The sequence below is a fragment of the Agrilus planipennis genome, unplaced genomic scaffold (genome assembly GCF_000699045.2).
Source record: "Agrilus planipennis isolate EAB-ADULT unplaced genomic scaffold, Apla_2.0 scaffold181, whole genome shotgun sequence".
NCBI classification, from domain to species: Eukaryota; Metazoa; Arthropoda; class Insecta; order Coleoptera; family Buprestidae; genus Agrilus; species Agrilus planipennis.
Genome location: NW_020438858.1, coordinates 469,041 through 485,802, shown reverse-complemented (window position 1 = coordinate 485,802; position 16,762 = coordinate 469,041). Strand labels below are relative to the sequence as shown.

Sequence of the window (16,762 nt, the reverse complement as noted above, 5' to 3'; positions counted from 1 at the left end):
GGGTCATCTTTGTCTTCTCCAACGTCGATCTGAAACAGATACGGTGGCAAACAGATCAATAAAGAGCAATTAAAATTAATTATATCAAGTATCCTCACCTTAATTAATTATAGAACGTAACATTCCAAAGTTTACAGGTGTGAAAAGTAAACCAACTCCAGGAGAAATACTGCAGCAGAAAATTTCTTACTTCCGTAGAATTCAAATAAATATCCAGTTGCCCTAGCTCATGGGTTGAAAATTAACTGCATGATGTTACAAGGCGAAGACGAAACAGCAAATCAAGAATATAACCCGGAAAGACCACACCCATGTAGACATAGAATGTTTCAGTATAACCAAACTGAGCATTAATTCTCTCATTTATTGTATAACCTGCAGAAATGGACAAAAAAATATATTAATTACACTTATAATTAAGAAACACAAACAAAAACGCACCAAAAAGCAAGTAAAATAGCTGAATTAAAAAATAAATAAACAACAACTTTACGCCATTTTACATCACAACCATAGATCACGACATAGGTTAACGTCAAATAACACGTCAATTTACGACATAGACAACAGAAAAAGATTAAAAAGAAAATCCATAGATAGATAAACTTCATAGATAAACTCCATACATACATCAATGATAAATATCAATTTATTCTGTGGAAAATAAAAACTGTCAAGTGATATTGATGGACAATAACCGCAATTTATACTGTTGACAATAGCTAATTGTTAATAGAAATTTCATAACAGATTAATAAAGAATAATTAATATTGATCCAGTCATTTATTCTTACCATAATTAATTGTTGGCGTTGTAATGTCTACTAGTGTGAAGAGCAAACCAACCAATTCTAGAAGCGATACCACTGCAGATAATTTGTTTTTCCGGTTGTTTCCAAATTAATTTCCAATTGCCTCCCATTGTTACGGTAAAAATTAACTGCACAATGTTGCAACGTGAAGACGTCAAAAGCATCGGTTGTTTTAGTAGCACCAAAATTAACTGCAATTCCTTCTAATTTGTGGGACAACAATCTATATAGAAACAGGCAAGAAAAAGTAATTAATTACCACTTTTAAAGAAAGTAAATCAGTAACATTTTCATGTGGCGATATAGTGGTAAAGTTGGAAGTCAACTTTCACATTGATGGAAACGTCAGTTCCACAATAATTCTGCTTTTTCCATTTCTGCAAAGTTGTCTATTGAAGCAAGTTACAAATGTCCAAGAAATCAAGTTCCTGGGGCCCTCATTTAATAATTTCAATTGATACTGTTACATACCAGTTTATTATCATAAATCCCTCCTTCAACAACACACTTCTTCTTCAGCACATTGTCTCCGTTCCCAATCAAAAGGCATTTTCATGCTTTCTTTATGACCATAGGAACAGTCACTTTTTGGAGTCAATGAGAACCAATACAATCAATGCTCCACAATTTAATGGCATCTGGAGTTCTAACATCCCTGTAAAATCAAATATTATGAAAAAGTATTCAAATATAATAAATTTATCAAACAAATACACTACGNTTACGAAAAAGTATTCAAATATAATAAATTTAGACCCCCTACTAAGTAGAGTGCATAAATTAATTGTTAAAAGTAACGCCGTACCCTTTTGTCTTTTAATATCAAGCAAATACACTACATATATATAATACAGCATGTATGCTCACCTTAATTAAATACAAGAGCATCCAGGGTGAAAATTTAACAGCTTTGCTCCGAATGGAAAAAAGACACTTTCATGCTTCCTTTAGAACCATGGACACAGCTACTTTCCGGGGCAAATTAGAACTAATACAACCAAGGCTCCATAATTTCATAATTTAATGTTATCCGGAGTTCTTCTAATGTTCCTGCAAAATGAAATCTTGTGAAAAAGTGTTTAGACATAATTAATCAGCTACTTTCCGGGGCAAATTAGGACTAATACAACCAATGCTCCATAATTTCATAATTTAATGTTATCCGGAGTTCTTCTAATGTTCCTGCAAAATGAAATCTTGTGAAAAAGTGTTTAGACATAATTAATTAAGTATTAATAAAATAACGTGCACGATACATTGTTAAAATAATGCTGAACCTTTTTCTTTGTTAGCATCAAATAAATACACTACATATAGAAAATATAGTATGCATGTTCACCTTAATTAACTACAAGAGCCTCCAAGATGAAAAATTAACAGCTAAAACACCATAGGAGACGACTTATCTTTTCAGTAAGCAAAGGATATCAGTTCCAATCTCTCACAGTTGTTAACTAATCTGTGTAAACAAACAAAAACAATTATTAACCAATTAATTTAATAGATATCTGTTACGCAGAAAATTTAAATATTTAATCCTTTTCACTTTTCTCCCTTTCTCTCAAATGAAAGTCAAAATATATGCGGAAAATAGTTAAAAAAAAAAGAATTAAACACTCGTATTAAATAAATAAAACATGAAATAAAACAAAAACACGTAATAAAAAACCAATTAAAAGCCAATAAAATAACAAAACATTAATAATGGTGTCGTAGCCACCTGATGTTTGAAGATATAACCCTTAACAATTTTGTCAAATTAATTTATGCTGTGGGCAAATACGAATAATAGTAATAGAATGTGAATCAATCAAACTAACAACTAACCTTTCAGACGAAGAACAAATTAAAACTAATAGCTCGATAAGTTGAATTTAAGAGACGCGAAAACACGTCCTTCCACCTCGAAACTTTATGAACTTATAATGAACAAAACGCCTCTCAGGCTTGTCGCAAAATTGCGATTGCTACCACATGAAGCACTGATGACGTAGACAAACGCCAATCAGATGCGTTAAATTCGATGTCTGCGACGCTGTAACCAATCGCGTGCTTAGTTTCATCCCCGTTTTACAGAATTCAATTTATCTGCGTTTTTGCTTCGTGCAAGTTCCATCGCCTGATCACTACTCGCAAAGATATATATGCATTTTTGGGTATAATAAAATTCGACCAAACGGACAAGTTGAATTTATAAACATTAAACGAATGAAATTAAGAAACTAGCTAATTGCAGTATAACATTTTAGAACTACCTTATTGTTATTTTTAAAAAAATTGCACGCAATTAAAGTTTTTCTGGTAATTATATATAGTAATATTAACAAACAGTTTCTGTGGTTTAATTCTCCTATGTCTGAATTATTAATAACCTCGATGTATATTTACCTATTCAGAATTTTAAGCTTGTATAAGTTATTAGGTAACTAACTAACTACAATTTGTAGTTATTTTGTACCAAAAGATGACATAATATGTACTTTGTATACGTATACATAATGCAGAGTCAATTAATTGCATTCTGTTGTTTAAAGAAAACAAAAGATGACATGGACGATATAGACTATAGACTATTGCCCATATCAGAATAGAAAAAAAAACACTTAGAATGTATTATTCATCTCATACAGGAATGTAAGAAGTTTTAGTTATAAAACCGTTGTGAATAAATTGACAAGCATATTTCGTTGACATACGGGAGGGATGTTGTAATTTTCATTTGAGATAATTCAAAATCACAGCCAGTTTTTCCTTTCTTATGCCAAAGATGTGCATGGCCTTTTTTACAAGGGTTTTATAACTGAAGCATGCGATTTAAAAACACGGACATTATTAAAAATACAATACTTTTTGAAAAGGTAGAAATGAATTTTAGACTTCACATGCCTACGAAATAAACAACTGTTACAAATTTCTTAATGTTTGGACAAAAAATTAAAAATTCATTGCGTTGTTACCATATGCTACCAAAAAAAAAACAGGTACATTACTTCTTAATCAATTCCTATTTAGAATAAAGAAGTATCTATCTCCGTTACTATTATTACTTTATTACATTTTTATACGTTCATCACAATTCTATCAAATAACACTTTTATGTCGGCATTTTTAACTAACTATACGCATCTTTCTGATATTAAGTTTGGATAATTGATTAAACTGTTTGTGAATAATATCTATACATTACTTTTATTTCTCTATTTTTTATGTATTGTTGGGGCTTGACCCGTAACTTAATTGATTAGTAAGTACACAAAATAATGTATTTTACTGTGGTTACAAGTTAATCACTTTTAGCGAGTTAACATATTTTATTTCTGTGCTTCAATTGAATGAAATTCCTTAGTTAAATAAACTTTACTTATTATCGTCGATTTATCTAGGTTATGGATCATAAACTATACATTATGATTAACAGATTAACACGACCAACAAAACAAAAATAATCTAAACTATTACAAAAACTTATATAACTTCACGATAATGTTGACTTGTGCGCTTATCGCAATTCTGTGATATTCGAAATTCGATCGAATAATCAACTAATTGAATTTTTTAAACATAAAGGAATCAAATTTAGAAACTAGGTAATTACTGTATAAGATTTAAGAAGCATCTATCACCTTGAACATTTTGCTTTATTACATTTCTATACTCTAATCACAATTTTCCTAAATAAAGCTATCCGTTTTTTGTATGCATATTTAACTATAATTATCTTTCTCTATCAGAAATCCTATAAAAAATTGTAATGTACACGACACAAGGTAAAAATGCCCACATTAGAGAAATATACAAAACAAAGTGATAAAAATTCATTTACAATAACAGTGTTAGTGTTGGAAAAGCATAATCATTTTCATAGACTGTTTTTGTACCAAAAACATTTAGATTATTTTATTAAAATCCAATAATTTAGTTGCTTACGAATTTCGATTCGCACTGTAACATTTCTATCTTTATCTAGATCTAGACTACAGCGCACTCATTTAATTTTGCAGGAAGGTTTCAATTTAAAATACAAATTGTTTTAAATACGACTGGCGACTGTTGGTCATCTATATAGGCAACCCACTTAACTGCAAAGTATTCTGAACGTCAGGCTGCAGTAGCAGTTCTGACTTCTTTTACTTATTAAAGATTCGGCTTTCAAAATCAGGATTTAAAATATTAATAATCACGAAATAAAAACGTTTTTAAATTTGGGGTTGGAAGTGCAAATACGAAGTATTTTCTACATTCCTTTAGTTTTTAATTCACTTCAGTATCTGAAGAAGGTAACCTTATTATTGAAAAGTACTTCAAAAGTTTACTGTAGTGTTTTCACCTTACAGTTTTAGCTATTTATGATGTTCTATAACATCACCAAAGTTTTCCAGTCTTCCAGATGATATTTAATGCTTACTTTTTTGAAATATCTACATCATTAATTAATATTACTTACCTATTCACTATCACAAATCCTTCCTTCATTAAAATATCAACACATCATACTGCCTCTGTTTTCAGTGCAAAAGGGCACTTTTACGTTTCCTTTAGATACTGCTCCATCCTGAAATGAAAAGTGCTCTATATCTTCTATAATTTTTATGTATCTATAAAATGAAATGTTTATGAATGAAAGGACATACAAAAATAATTTAGTCTCCTTACTACAAAACCTGCACAACAGAAAGTTATAAGTATGTTACTAAATATATTATGGCATGTATTTCTTACCTCAATTAACTCCCAGACACAATTCAGCAAGAGCACTGTTCCATGGTACACAATTTTGTTTTCAGTAGTCAAAATCAACTGCAATTCTCTCTCTCCTTTGCAGGCCAATCTGTACAAATAGACAAGAAAACAAATTAACTACATTATTAAAAAACCACGATACCAAATAAAATACACACATAAAAGCAAGTAAAACTGAAAAAATTCAAACTGGCCACATAATAATGGTGTCAATTGTTTTTTTTTAGGAAGACAAATTATCAAATAAAAATTAAATAACCTTAATACACAATACAATTTGCGACTTTTACCGGAGCTAATTATCAAAATTATATACAATCATAATAATAAATACGATAACAACAGTAGATACGAAAATAATTAAACAATACAGTCAGGCAATTGACATATAACAGGTGTTTTGTCATTTCTGCAAAATAAACAAATATCGCATATGCAACCAAACAAACATCAGTGTAAATCAGATTGCCTAAAAGTATTTGATGAAAAATTATATGTAAAATAAAAAAAGTTTGTACGTGCTGTTATAATTGTTTTCATTTTAACAATACGTATATAAAAAAATACTAAGTACAATTAGAAAAAATATATTATAAGGGGCCCTTCAGTTCAATATTTCGAATCTCATAAAGATTTGCGAGGCAAGCATCAACAAATCAGCCTCTGCTCTCTCATTGGAAAAGAGAGGGTGATATTTACAATNATGTAAGTATCTGTATATTTAATAAAATTATGCAAATTTTACAACTTTTATTTATATGGTTGCTCATTATGATATGCTCGTTGCATTAGTAGAAGCATTTATTATTATTAGAGGTACATACGTTTATTCTTACTCACTTGAATTAAATCAATATTTCCCAGCTCAACTAAGAACAAAATAAGCGGCTTTCAAATTCAAATTCAACATTTGGAATAATGTCTTAAGTTTTAACTTGCAGACTAATTTCTCGATAATTTAAAGTGAATTAAATAAATAATAAATTGAAAACGAATAATCAATAAATTTCGTAATTATTGAGTACTACGAAAAAGAAAATGCAGCTAAACATTATATTTACATTGGTTACAGTTTTTAGTTACTAAATGAGACAGTCTATTTGTCATATTGGCACACAGTGATTCGTGTCAGAGTTCCACCTTATGACGTGGTGTTTTGTGTATTTAGTTTTAAATTATTTGAAAACGTATGTTTAGAAATGTGTTTAAATAAAAGTTATTAGTGTATGTAAAATTATCCATTAATTAAATCATTTTAGATTGCTAGAACCTATAAAAATTGACAGTTTTAGGATCTTATGATACAAATAATTTGTGATTTTTCAACTTTTATCTTTGATTAAAATATACGTAGTGCAACATGTGGACTTCAATTAACTTTAAAATAGTTGTTTTTATTATGCAACTTATATTCATATCCAATTCTCAAAAGGTAGCCCCAGGAGTTAATCCACAACAATACCAGGTAATTAAAAATTATTAAGTTACCTGTAACAGTATTTTAAATAGGTAGTTTTAATTTTAGCAGTATCAAGATCCTCAGTATAATTACCAACAATATCAGGTAGTACACGATGTCTAATGTGAATTTTAGATTTAGAAAATAGTTTGTTAATAACAACATTAAAAGAGAGTAAAACTAACTGCATGGAAATTGTGCTAGTACTAACAATAATTATAACCTACAACCCTTACTTAAATGTATTGCAATAATATGAATTAGTTTTTTTAACCAACTAAATAGTGGATGAAGTTCATTTATTGATTATTTTTAGCAACCTCCTGTTAATCAACCATCACCTATACAACATCAACAACAACCTGTTCAACATCAGCAACCACCTGTTCAACATCAACAACCTCCTGTTCAAAATCAACAACCTCTTCAGCAACAGCAGGTTCCTATTCAACAACAACAGGTACCTGCTCAACAACAAGTTCCTGTTCAACATCAGTCCCATGCTCATGGAGCACCTCAAAAAGTTCTTAATGCTGCCAATATGGAGCATGAAAAAGAGTAAGCTTAATTCGAATATACAAAATAATGTGTAGTTTTTTTTTGTATTTCATAGTTCAAAATGAGTATATTGATTTATTAGCAGTTGTATACTTTTTATTATTTATGGGGTAAATGTAATATTTAATTTCTTTTGTTAGGCATATTGCTGAACACTTAGACGTCCCAATTGATACAAGCAAAATGACCGAACAAGAATTGCAGTTTCATTACTTCAAAATGCATGATGCTGATAACAATAACAAACTAGATGGATGTGAACTCATTAAATCACTGATCCATTGGCATGGTATGTTTCTCTGTAATATATTTAATGCCTTTTTTAAATTGCTATTGCATGTTTTCTTCCATAGAGCAAAAAAATAATATTGTTAATTAATAACACTTATTACAAGCCTTCTAGTAACTCTGCACATTTTAATTGGGCTTCTTGTATGCAATTTTTGTGTTTTTATTGTGTTTGAGTTTTTTTTGTTAATACTTCAATAGAGCAAGGTGGAAAGGGTCCTAACCACGTGGAAGAAAAAATATTTAAAGACGAAGAATTGGTTACTCTAATTGATCCAATTTTGAATACTGATGACACAAATCGTGATGGGTACATTGATTATCCTGAATTTATAAGAGCACAACAGAAAGCAGCAGCTAGTGCTCAAAAGCCATAATGTGTGCGCCCATTGTAGGTTTGCTTTTGTTTTTGGGATGTTTTATTGATTTGTTTCTTGTTTTTTAAGTATAAAAATCATTTTGTCACCATTTTGAAAACGTATTTTTGAATCGTATTAAAAATTACAATGAATATATTTTAAATAGTGCAAAATTATTTAATTAAAATATTTTAGATGGATCTGAACAGCAAGTTAAAATTTATACAGACGAAGAACTGAGTGGAACAGTGGATGTATTGTTTGCAGAATTAGATAAAAACAATGATGGATTCATTGAATATACTGAATTTAAACATATAACATAATTTATTATACGCTACTGTATATTGTGTTATTGGAACTGTTCTTGGGTTGTGATTTTTTTTCATGTTTATTTATACTGTAGTTGTGGTTGGAACAAGATTAATAAAAATTTTATTTGCATTGATTTTTCTTTAATGTCATTTAATATTTAAAAGTAAGATATTTTCAATAAAAATATCAACAATATTTTTCCTCATAAACAAGGGCTGGGTATATTTTAAATCAAATTTATATGCTGCTGATGATGCAGTTTACAATTTAAGTATTGTTTTCATTTTTTATGAGACACATATGTTTGCATACAGTTTAACTGTGTATACAAAGGAACCATTAATTTAAAAAACTAAAGTATACAAAAAAGTGTATTGATCAAACTGTTACAGGAGATGACAATGACAAATTTCTACAACGATATGGACATGATACAAAATTGCATTGCCTTTAAAATAACTTAGTGAGTTCTTTTTGATGATTTAACTAACTTCTCATATTTACTTTTGCTGCTGTACCATAAAAATACAGGGATTGCTAATGATGGCAAAGACATGATAGCAAAAGCAGCCCAATCAAATGCATGGGAAGAGAACCTCTTATTATAATCCCTGAATGCAATAATACCTCCCTCACCTGGCTCACTACTCCATGCTACCTGGAACTGTAACATCATTATAAAAATTACTGTGCTACGTTAGGAGTCACTGTATTTTCAATTAAAGTGATAAAAATAAGTAATAAGTGTGAACTCACATCTGTATCTTCAATATCGGATTTATAGGTAACTTCAGCAGATGTAAAATTAAAATATCCAAATCTTATTGGTCTTACAACAACAACATGGGTATAATTAGAATGTGACGGTATTCGATCAATATGGGCTTTAAGTTGGCCACCCATCACAGCAAATGCTTCCGGACCAAAACTACGATCGTTTAGAGTAACATCAACAGCAGCTGAATTTCCAATATTGAATAACGAATACTTTACATTAATGTCCATATTTTCCACTAAATATGTATTAAGAATATGTTTCGAAACTAGTAACCTAGCTCGAGTTTCTTCTTCAGAATTACACCGGACGAATATAACGAGTACAGAACATAATATAAACAGAACTTGTTTCATTTTGGTAGTTATTTAATAAACAGATATTCTAATCCACTAAACTAGCTGCAAACACTAGTGGTAAATATATTATTTTATTACAAAACAACAGGCCGACTATCCACGTGTAAACCAACTAACAAGTGAGAATAACGGAATCTCATTCGACAAATAATCATACAAATAACAAACCAACGTTGTTGGTTATAACAACGTAACAACTGTTTGCCACGTCAAATCTTCAATATAAGACGTTGCCAAATGATTTACAGCATTGTCAAATGTATGTATTTTTTATATAGATAAACAGTTCAATAATCTGAATAAATTAATTTATTTTAAAAATTTCTTATTTAAACACGTTTAACAAATTCTTATTTAAACAATAAAAATTGTGTAATATAATTCTTGCATCGTTCAACCGTTCCATTAAATGGACCCAAATATATGCAACCAACATAAATTCCTTCGAATGGTGGTTGCATATATAAAGTAAGTACTTTTGCCCTATGATGTAATAATATAGTCAGGAATTTTTAGTTTTTTTAATAATCTTAGAATAGTTATTTCGTGACTTACATAATTTGAATATTTTGTTAATGTAATTTTGTTTTTTAAGCCTATGATAAATTTGTATTGTTGAAATTTTGGAACGACTGTATCTAAATAAATTTTAGTATAAATTTGCATGGATAAACATATGTAAAAATTACGGTGGTGAAGTAATTTTAAGATTTCGAAAAATGAACGGAATGAATAAAGCAAAAAGTTTAAAAATATTAACATACAATATATGTATATTCTTTATTTGATCCAGTCATACCAGTAAGATAATACAACTCATCCAAAACTATAAGTATAAAAAGTTAGTAAGACAACTTGTTGAAATCGAACCGTTATTTTGTCGCTAATATAATTATTATGAAAGAAAATATTTGTCTTTTACAAAATTAAAGGTAGGTATCTGCCGTTAACTCTTTATCATGAATAAATAGATTAAATAAACAAAACTCTTGGAAAATGGTCATAATTGTAATACTTTTAAAAATGCCTCAACAGGGCGAAATATGCGCATCGAGATTAGTTAATAAAAACAATTGTGACCATTTTCCAAGCGATTTATTTTTTTAATTTATTATTTGTATTCTATTAATTTTAAAAAATATTGTGTTTTGCTAACTTGATATAATGTTAGCGAAACACCTAAGGCGAATTGTATTTAAAAATAAATTTTAACAACAATTAGCCAGTTTGAAATATGCCCCGATAGAATTTTTAAAACGCAAAAATTCCCTACTTTACAACTAATCCGCTTCTTTGAGAATATGTTACGAAATTGCTCATCCCTTCACCTACTTCGTTAGATCTGCAACAAAACACCACAATATTTGTGGGGATTTGTCGTTCGCCTCGGCCGAATTAGTTGTGAAGTTTGCAAATTTATAGGAATTTTCAGTAAAACACCCCTTGGAAATGGGTAATAAACTGTAAATCAGTTTCGACAGAATTTCGCGCATTGCCATTCTGCCACGGCGAATTACTAGCAAATTCCTAGCTAGTAATCACGACAATATATAATTTCGTGTTTGCTAATTGTTAAAAATTACAGAACTCTAAGTGGGACTATTGAAAAGAGCGTCAAAATTATAAAAACTTGGCTACTGAGAAGAACTCGATTTTTATATTAAATATTTCTATTGTAAACAATAAAAAATGTGTGTGACGGAAAAATGTTTTCGAGGTTACATTTGTAATTTTTCGGACTAAATTTTAAGAAAAAAAATATGCAATATTTTGCAATTGTTTATGAATATTACTTATAACAGCTCCATTAAAATATATATATAAATAACTTCATATTCTTCGCAAAAAGTTGTAAAACATCCCTATGTATCAGTCTTTAATATATTTAAATCTTCATCCGCACAAAAGGGGTGAAACTTTAACAAAACTGTGATTTCAATTTCTTTAGGGCCAAAAAAATACCTTCAACAAACTGAGAGGTTTTGTAGTGCGGGAACAAAACTATCAATTCCTAAATTGACAAAATAAAATACCGAACAACAAATAAAATATGGTTGTGCAAATCTTATTAAAAAAAATAAGTTGAAATTCCCTAGAAGAATCGAGAAGTATTTTTTGGAAATTCCGTTTGCAAAAAGTTTGTAAGTAATCGCTTGACAGCGAATTCTTGTCAGAACACTCGAGGCATATTTTTGAGCGCACGCTCAGGCCGCTGTTCAACATGGACAGACGATTTCGACGCTTTTTTTTACACAATTAAATTCTCTACAAAAAGGGTCTACTTTTTTTTTTGTATTCGATGTAAAAGGTCCGAAAAGGCACTTTGCAAAACTTTAACTTTCAATGAACAAATGTAACAATAATATAATTCGAAGTGGTCTGTATTCTGTCGAAACTGCCAGACGCGGATCGCGATTTCGATCTTTTTGGATCTCATCAGCGCGTCGCAAGCAGCTCCGACAGAAAACAGACCAACTTTTACCTACTGTCTTAACAGTGCGTTTCAGAAAATACTACAAACGGCACAGTGAACGCCATCTGTAGCACGATGCTACATTTTCTGTCGGGCTGCCTGTGACGCGCTGATGAGATCCAAAAAGATCGAAATCGCGATCCGCGTCTGACAGTTTCGACAGAATACAGACCACTTCGAATTATTTTATTCGATTAAGCTAACGTGCCTTTCAGGTTGAGGTTGGCTACGCCAGGATTCGTTTTCAGCAAGTAGATATCCACACAAGTGGACCTTATTGAAAATACGTAATCCTAAAATGTAGCATCGTGCTACAGATGGCGTTCACTGTGCCGTTTGTAGTATTTTCTAATGGAACAATAATTTCGGAGTAAAATAAAATTTATCTTCATTAGGACATTAATGCACGATAAATTCTCACGGCTACTAGACTAATTAATCTTACTTGCGATTTAGACATTTATACACTATAAAGAATTCCTTATTTAGGTAGATATCAAACATCATTTAACTTTTTTTGTTCTGTTAGATTTATTTCGAATTTTTTGTTTATCAAATAGTTTCTATTTGTATTATTTCTGTATAAGTTTTGCACATTTTAATCTTGTTTCGCTTTACTTTAATTTATAACAACTTTTAAAAAATGTAACAGGAACTGGGTGCCTAACAAAATTTGATTAATTATGCTGCATATTTTTTGGGGCGCTTTTAAAAGCTAATTAACCCACAAAATATGAAGTCAACATTAATTATGCGACTGAACAAACAGTGTTCTATTTTTATACGTGCTTAACAGTTAGAATAATAAGTCAGAAACGATAAAAACCGAAACCATTTGACCATTGAAATTAGATTTGGAATGAAATCATTAGTTTATATGTATAACTGCAGTCGGTCATTAACGATATACAAAACTAATTGATGAGAAATATAAAGAAAAGGTTTTCAAAATCTACAGGTCATAATGTCATAAAAATTTGTTTAGTAATAATACAAGTGTTCAATCTTAATTTTTAATGAATAAACTGAAATCCATGTTGTTAATTAACAAAGTGGACGCATGTAAAATTATAGAATGGAAGTTTTAACTACAGCAAAATCAAAAATTTATGAACAAAAAAAGAAATAGAAATGCGTAGTTCTTTTATTATATCATAGATAAGTAGGTAAAGCAAAATTTATTTAAGCTTTTATAGTCTTTCGTTATTTTTTTGCGATTAAACGAATAATTTAGAAAAAAAAATGCAATTTTGACTATAGAATTATATACATGCAGCTAATTACTCTAGGAATTGATTACGTTTACATATAATTTTAGGTGAGCTTTAAAACAGTGGAATCTCTATTATTAATAAAAGAAAAACACCAGCTGATACACTTGCATGCCTTAAACTTTGTACACTATTTGACAAGCAGTTATTAAAAAAATTTCCAATCATCGTCCAGCTTCGTTTAAAATAGATTCATTAGCCCGTGACAATTACCTTTTGTTTTTGTACACCATATAACAGTAATCTACTGTTAATCATTACTGTTCATCACAACCGTTTGATCAAAACATCTAATAATTATCATCAATTGAGTCGCTAGTGAATAAACGCCTGGCACCATACTAATAACGATAAAACAGCAATAGCCACTTCAATTAAACCTGCTCTATGTAACAGTATGCCGATTTTGAGAGACAAATTATTTACTTGACTACCATTTGACATAGTTATAAGTTATAAATCCTAAGTAATATTGTAAATACGGATGTGTTTGTTTGTTACGATTTCACGCCTTAACTACTCAACTCATAATTATAAAATTTTGTACACACATTGCTAGAGATGTAGAAAACAACATGAGGCACTTTTTATAAAATAAATACTGTTTTCGAAGGATATAAAAAAAAATAGTTTTATGTGGTCGTCGATGATCTTTGACACTCAGGACAGCAACGCTAGCGAAGCCGCGGGTAAAACCTATCATAAGGTTTTGTACACACATTGTCAGGGTTAAAGAAAAGGTCATAATGTATCTTTTATCCAGAACAAAGATACCGTTCCCGAGGTATATAAAAATTAGTTTTACCTGGACGTCGATGATCTTTGACGTTTAGAACACCAACGCGAGAGAAGCCGCGGGTAAAACCTTTCATAAAGTTTTGTACATACATTGTCAGAGGTAAAGAAAAGGACATAGGGTATTTTTTATCTAGAAAAAATACTGTTCTCGAGGGATATAAAAAATTTGTTTTATGTGGTCGTCGATGATCGTTGACACTTAGAACATAAACGAGACCGAAGACGCAGGTAAAACCTATCATAAGGTTTTGTATACACATTGTCAGGGGTAAAAAAAAGGTTATAGGGTACTTTTTATCCAGAAAAAAGATACTGTTCCTGAGAGATATAAAAATGAGTTTTACGTGGTCGTCGATGATCTTTGACACTCAGGACAGCAACGCTAGCGAAGCCGCGGGTAAAACCTATCATAAGGTTTTGTACACACATTGTCAGGGTTAAAGAAAAGGTCATAGGGTATCTTTTATCCAGAACAAAGATACTGTTCTCGAGGTATATAAAAATTAGTTTTACCTGGACGTCGATGATCTTTGACATTTAGAACACCAACGCGAGCGAAGCTGCGGGTAAAACCTTTCATAAAGTTTTGTAAATACATTGTCAGAGGTAAAGAAAAGGACATAGGGTACTTTTTATCTAGAAAAAATACTGTTCTCGAGGGATATAAAAAATTTGTTTTATGTGGTCGTCGATGATCGTTGACACTTAGAACATCAACGAGAGCGAAGACGCGGGTAAAACCTGTCATAAGTTTTTGTATACACATTGTCAGGGGTAAAAAAAAGGTTATAGGATACGTTTTATCCAGAAAAAAGATACTGTTCCAGAGAGATATAACAATTAGTTTTATGTGGTCGTCAATGATCTTTGACACTTAGAACACCAACGCCAGCGAAGCCACGGGTAAAACCTATAAGGTTTTGTACACACATTGTCAGGGGTAAAGAAAAGGTCATAGGGTATCTTTTATCCAGAACAAAGATACTGTTCCTGAAGGATATAAAAATTAGTTTTACATGATCGTCGATGACCTTTCACACATATGACATATATTTGAGACATTAACGCGAGCGAAGTGGCAACAACGATAATGAGTATATTTGAAAATTTAGTAACTGTTGTAAAAAGTTAGCTCCATAATATTATTTTTATTATTAATTACGAAAGCTAATTTATTATATTATTACTAAGGATAGTTATTAGTAATTATTTATAAGAGTATCTGATCCAAACTTTATATTTATATTACTGTAATTATAGGAGGAGATATTTTATGGCCTAGTTTCACAATCTTTGCATTTTATTTACTAGGAAATGCCACAATAACAATTTTGTCAAGAATCAGAAATAGTTTTTCAAAATAGTAAAACAAAGTGTCTCCTTTTTGAAGTGAAACTTCTTTACGCACGGTAGGGTAAGTTCGTTTCATGCGAGTTGCTATGTAACGAAATCATGCAACGGATATTCCCCCTCTACTCGGCCACGTAGTCGAGTTCGTAGTGGGGATCGCTTGAGCCGTGAGCGCGCTTCAATAGAACGTTAGTTACAGGCAACTCCGGCATGTATAGCGTAAATTTTAAATTCATAGTGTACAAATAATACCATTAAACCAATTTCTTAACCCCTATCCCGGTATGTTTGTGTGTTTGAAGAAGTTTCACTTCAGTAGTGTGTTGTATAATTACACCTTCTATTTTTTTCTTAAAAACAGTATCATAAAGGATCATCTAGGAATCATTCTTTGAACTATTTATGCAAATACTACAGGAGTAATAATATTCCACAAACAATCTTCTACTTGTTTGCCCTCATTTCGCCTGTATCATCTGTATTCCGTCAACCGGTCACCTATTTCGCCGATTAGCTTCAGTAACTGGCGGAACACGTAACACTTTTTGAAGTCATACTTCTTTTGGGGAGTCGAGAGTAAATTTGCGCTCACATACGTGCCAAATTTTCAACTGATCGTGATACAAGATAGCCGCGTGGCGGGTAGTTAGTGAGCACGTGGGCGAACACCTTGTTTTTAAATTAGAATAAAAATTAATTTATGAAACAAATATGTTTTTTTAATTAAAGTTATTAAAATATTTCACTTAATGCCGTACGATATTGAAAATAATATTGTAAAAATGAAATTTTTAAGATATCTAAATTTTAAAATACAATAGAATTAACAATCGGAGACAAGAATACATAAAATTAGAAATTCGTGATTAATTAGGTTTTGCAGCATATCACGAGGTAAATAAATACTATCTATACTAAAAAAAAAGTATACGGTTCGAGAGAAAATTTGGAATTTGACCAAAAAATTTGAATAAAATAAGAAATAACTAAGAATATGGAAAATTTTTAACTGACTTTTGGCAGTGAATATGCCTTGATTTCAACTTCGAAACAAAAATATTTCGTTTCAATCTCTATTAATAATGAGCGTAAAACTTTTTAATATGTTTAAATAATAATTAAAACTTTAAAATTGCATTTATTTCAGACAATTATAAATATTATCATTATATTATCAAGTAAAAACGAGATTTTCAGCTAATTTT

At 30.4% G+C, this 16,762-nt stretch overlaps 2 protein-coding genes and 2 long non-coding RNA genes across 12 annotated transcripts in view; 1 reads left to right on the top strand and 3 right to left on the bottom strand.

Annotated features, from left to right (window-relative positions):
• The window catches only part of LOC108739299 (multiple coagulation factor deficiency protein 2 homolog), a 10,646-nt gene extending 1,982 nt beyond the window's left edge, over positions 1-8,664 (top strand). Inside the window, exons 1-7 of one of the 6 annotated variants that reach the window (XM_025975103.1) lie at positions 6,722-6,739; positions 6,812-7,017; positions 7,078-7,116; positions 7,328-7,569; positions 7,710-7,858; positions 8,059-8,248; positions 8,412-8,664. In XM_025975103.1, the coding sequence (XP_025830888.1) occupies positions 6,913-7,017; positions 7,078-7,116; positions 7,328-7,569; positions 7,710-7,858; positions 8,059-8,234 (711 nt within the window). In that variant the 5' untranslated portion in view covers positions 6,722-6,739; positions 6,812-6,912 and the 3' untranslated portion in view covers positions 8,235-8,248; positions 8,412-8,664. Of the gene's footprint in view, positions 1-6,608; positions 7,018-7,077; positions 7,117-7,327; positions 7,570-7,709; positions 7,859-8,058; positions 8,249-8,411 lie in introns of those variants that run through there. The other 5 variants (XM_025975163.1, XM_025975084.1, XM_025975222.1 and 2 more) reach the window with 5 other exon arrangements.
• On the bottom strand, positions 323-3,344 carry LOC108739306. 4 transcript variants are annotated; one of them, XR_003231359.1, is made up of 6 exons: positions 2,640-3,344; positions 2,152-2,271; positions 1,680-1,862; positions 1,284-1,467; positions 795-1,035; positions 323-375 (listed from the first exon to the last, which is right to left on the bottom strand). It is a non-coding gene; the product is annotated as an uncharacterized LOC108739306 (long non-coding RNA). The 4 variants fall into 4 exon arrangements; XR_003231367.1 differs by lacking the exon at positions 323-375 and adding an exon at positions 452-654; XR_003231357.1 differs by lacking the exon at positions 323-375 and having other exon boundaries at positions 676-1,035; positions 2,640-3,342.
• LOC112904843 lies at positions 5,138-5,951 on the bottom strand. Its single transcript, XR_003231412.1, has 3 exons — positions 5,812-5,951; positions 5,532-5,640; positions 5,138-5,364 (listed from the first exon to the last, which is right to left on the bottom strand). It is a non-coding gene; the product is annotated as an uncharacterized LOC112904843 (long non-coding RNA).
• A 225-nt stretch (positions 8,665-8,889) lies between the features above and the next one.
• LOC108739301 (translocon-associated protein subunit beta) lies at positions 8,890-9,863 on the bottom strand. Its single transcript, XM_018473147.2, has 2 exons — positions 9,288-9,863; positions 8,890-9,195 (listed from the first exon to the last, which is right to left on the bottom strand). Exons 1-2 carry the CDS (start codon positions 9,660-9,662, stop codon positions 8,992-8,994), a joined length of 579 nt encoding a protein of 192 aa, XP_018328649.1. The 5' UTR covers positions 9,663-9,863; the 3' UTR covers positions 8,890-8,991.
• Between the last annotated feature and the right edge of the window lie 6,899 nt (positions 9,864-16,762).

Excerpts from the sequence above, each read along its gene's own strand:
- LOC108739301 (XM_018473147.2), bottom strand. The coding sequence starts at position 9,662 with ATGAAACAAGTTCTGTTTATATTATGTTCTGTACTCGTTATATTCGTC. Across the intron at positions 9,196-9,287 it reads CCGATATTGAAGATACAGAT|TTCCAGGTAGCATGGAGTAG; the intron begins GTGAGTTCACAC and ends ATGATGTTACAG.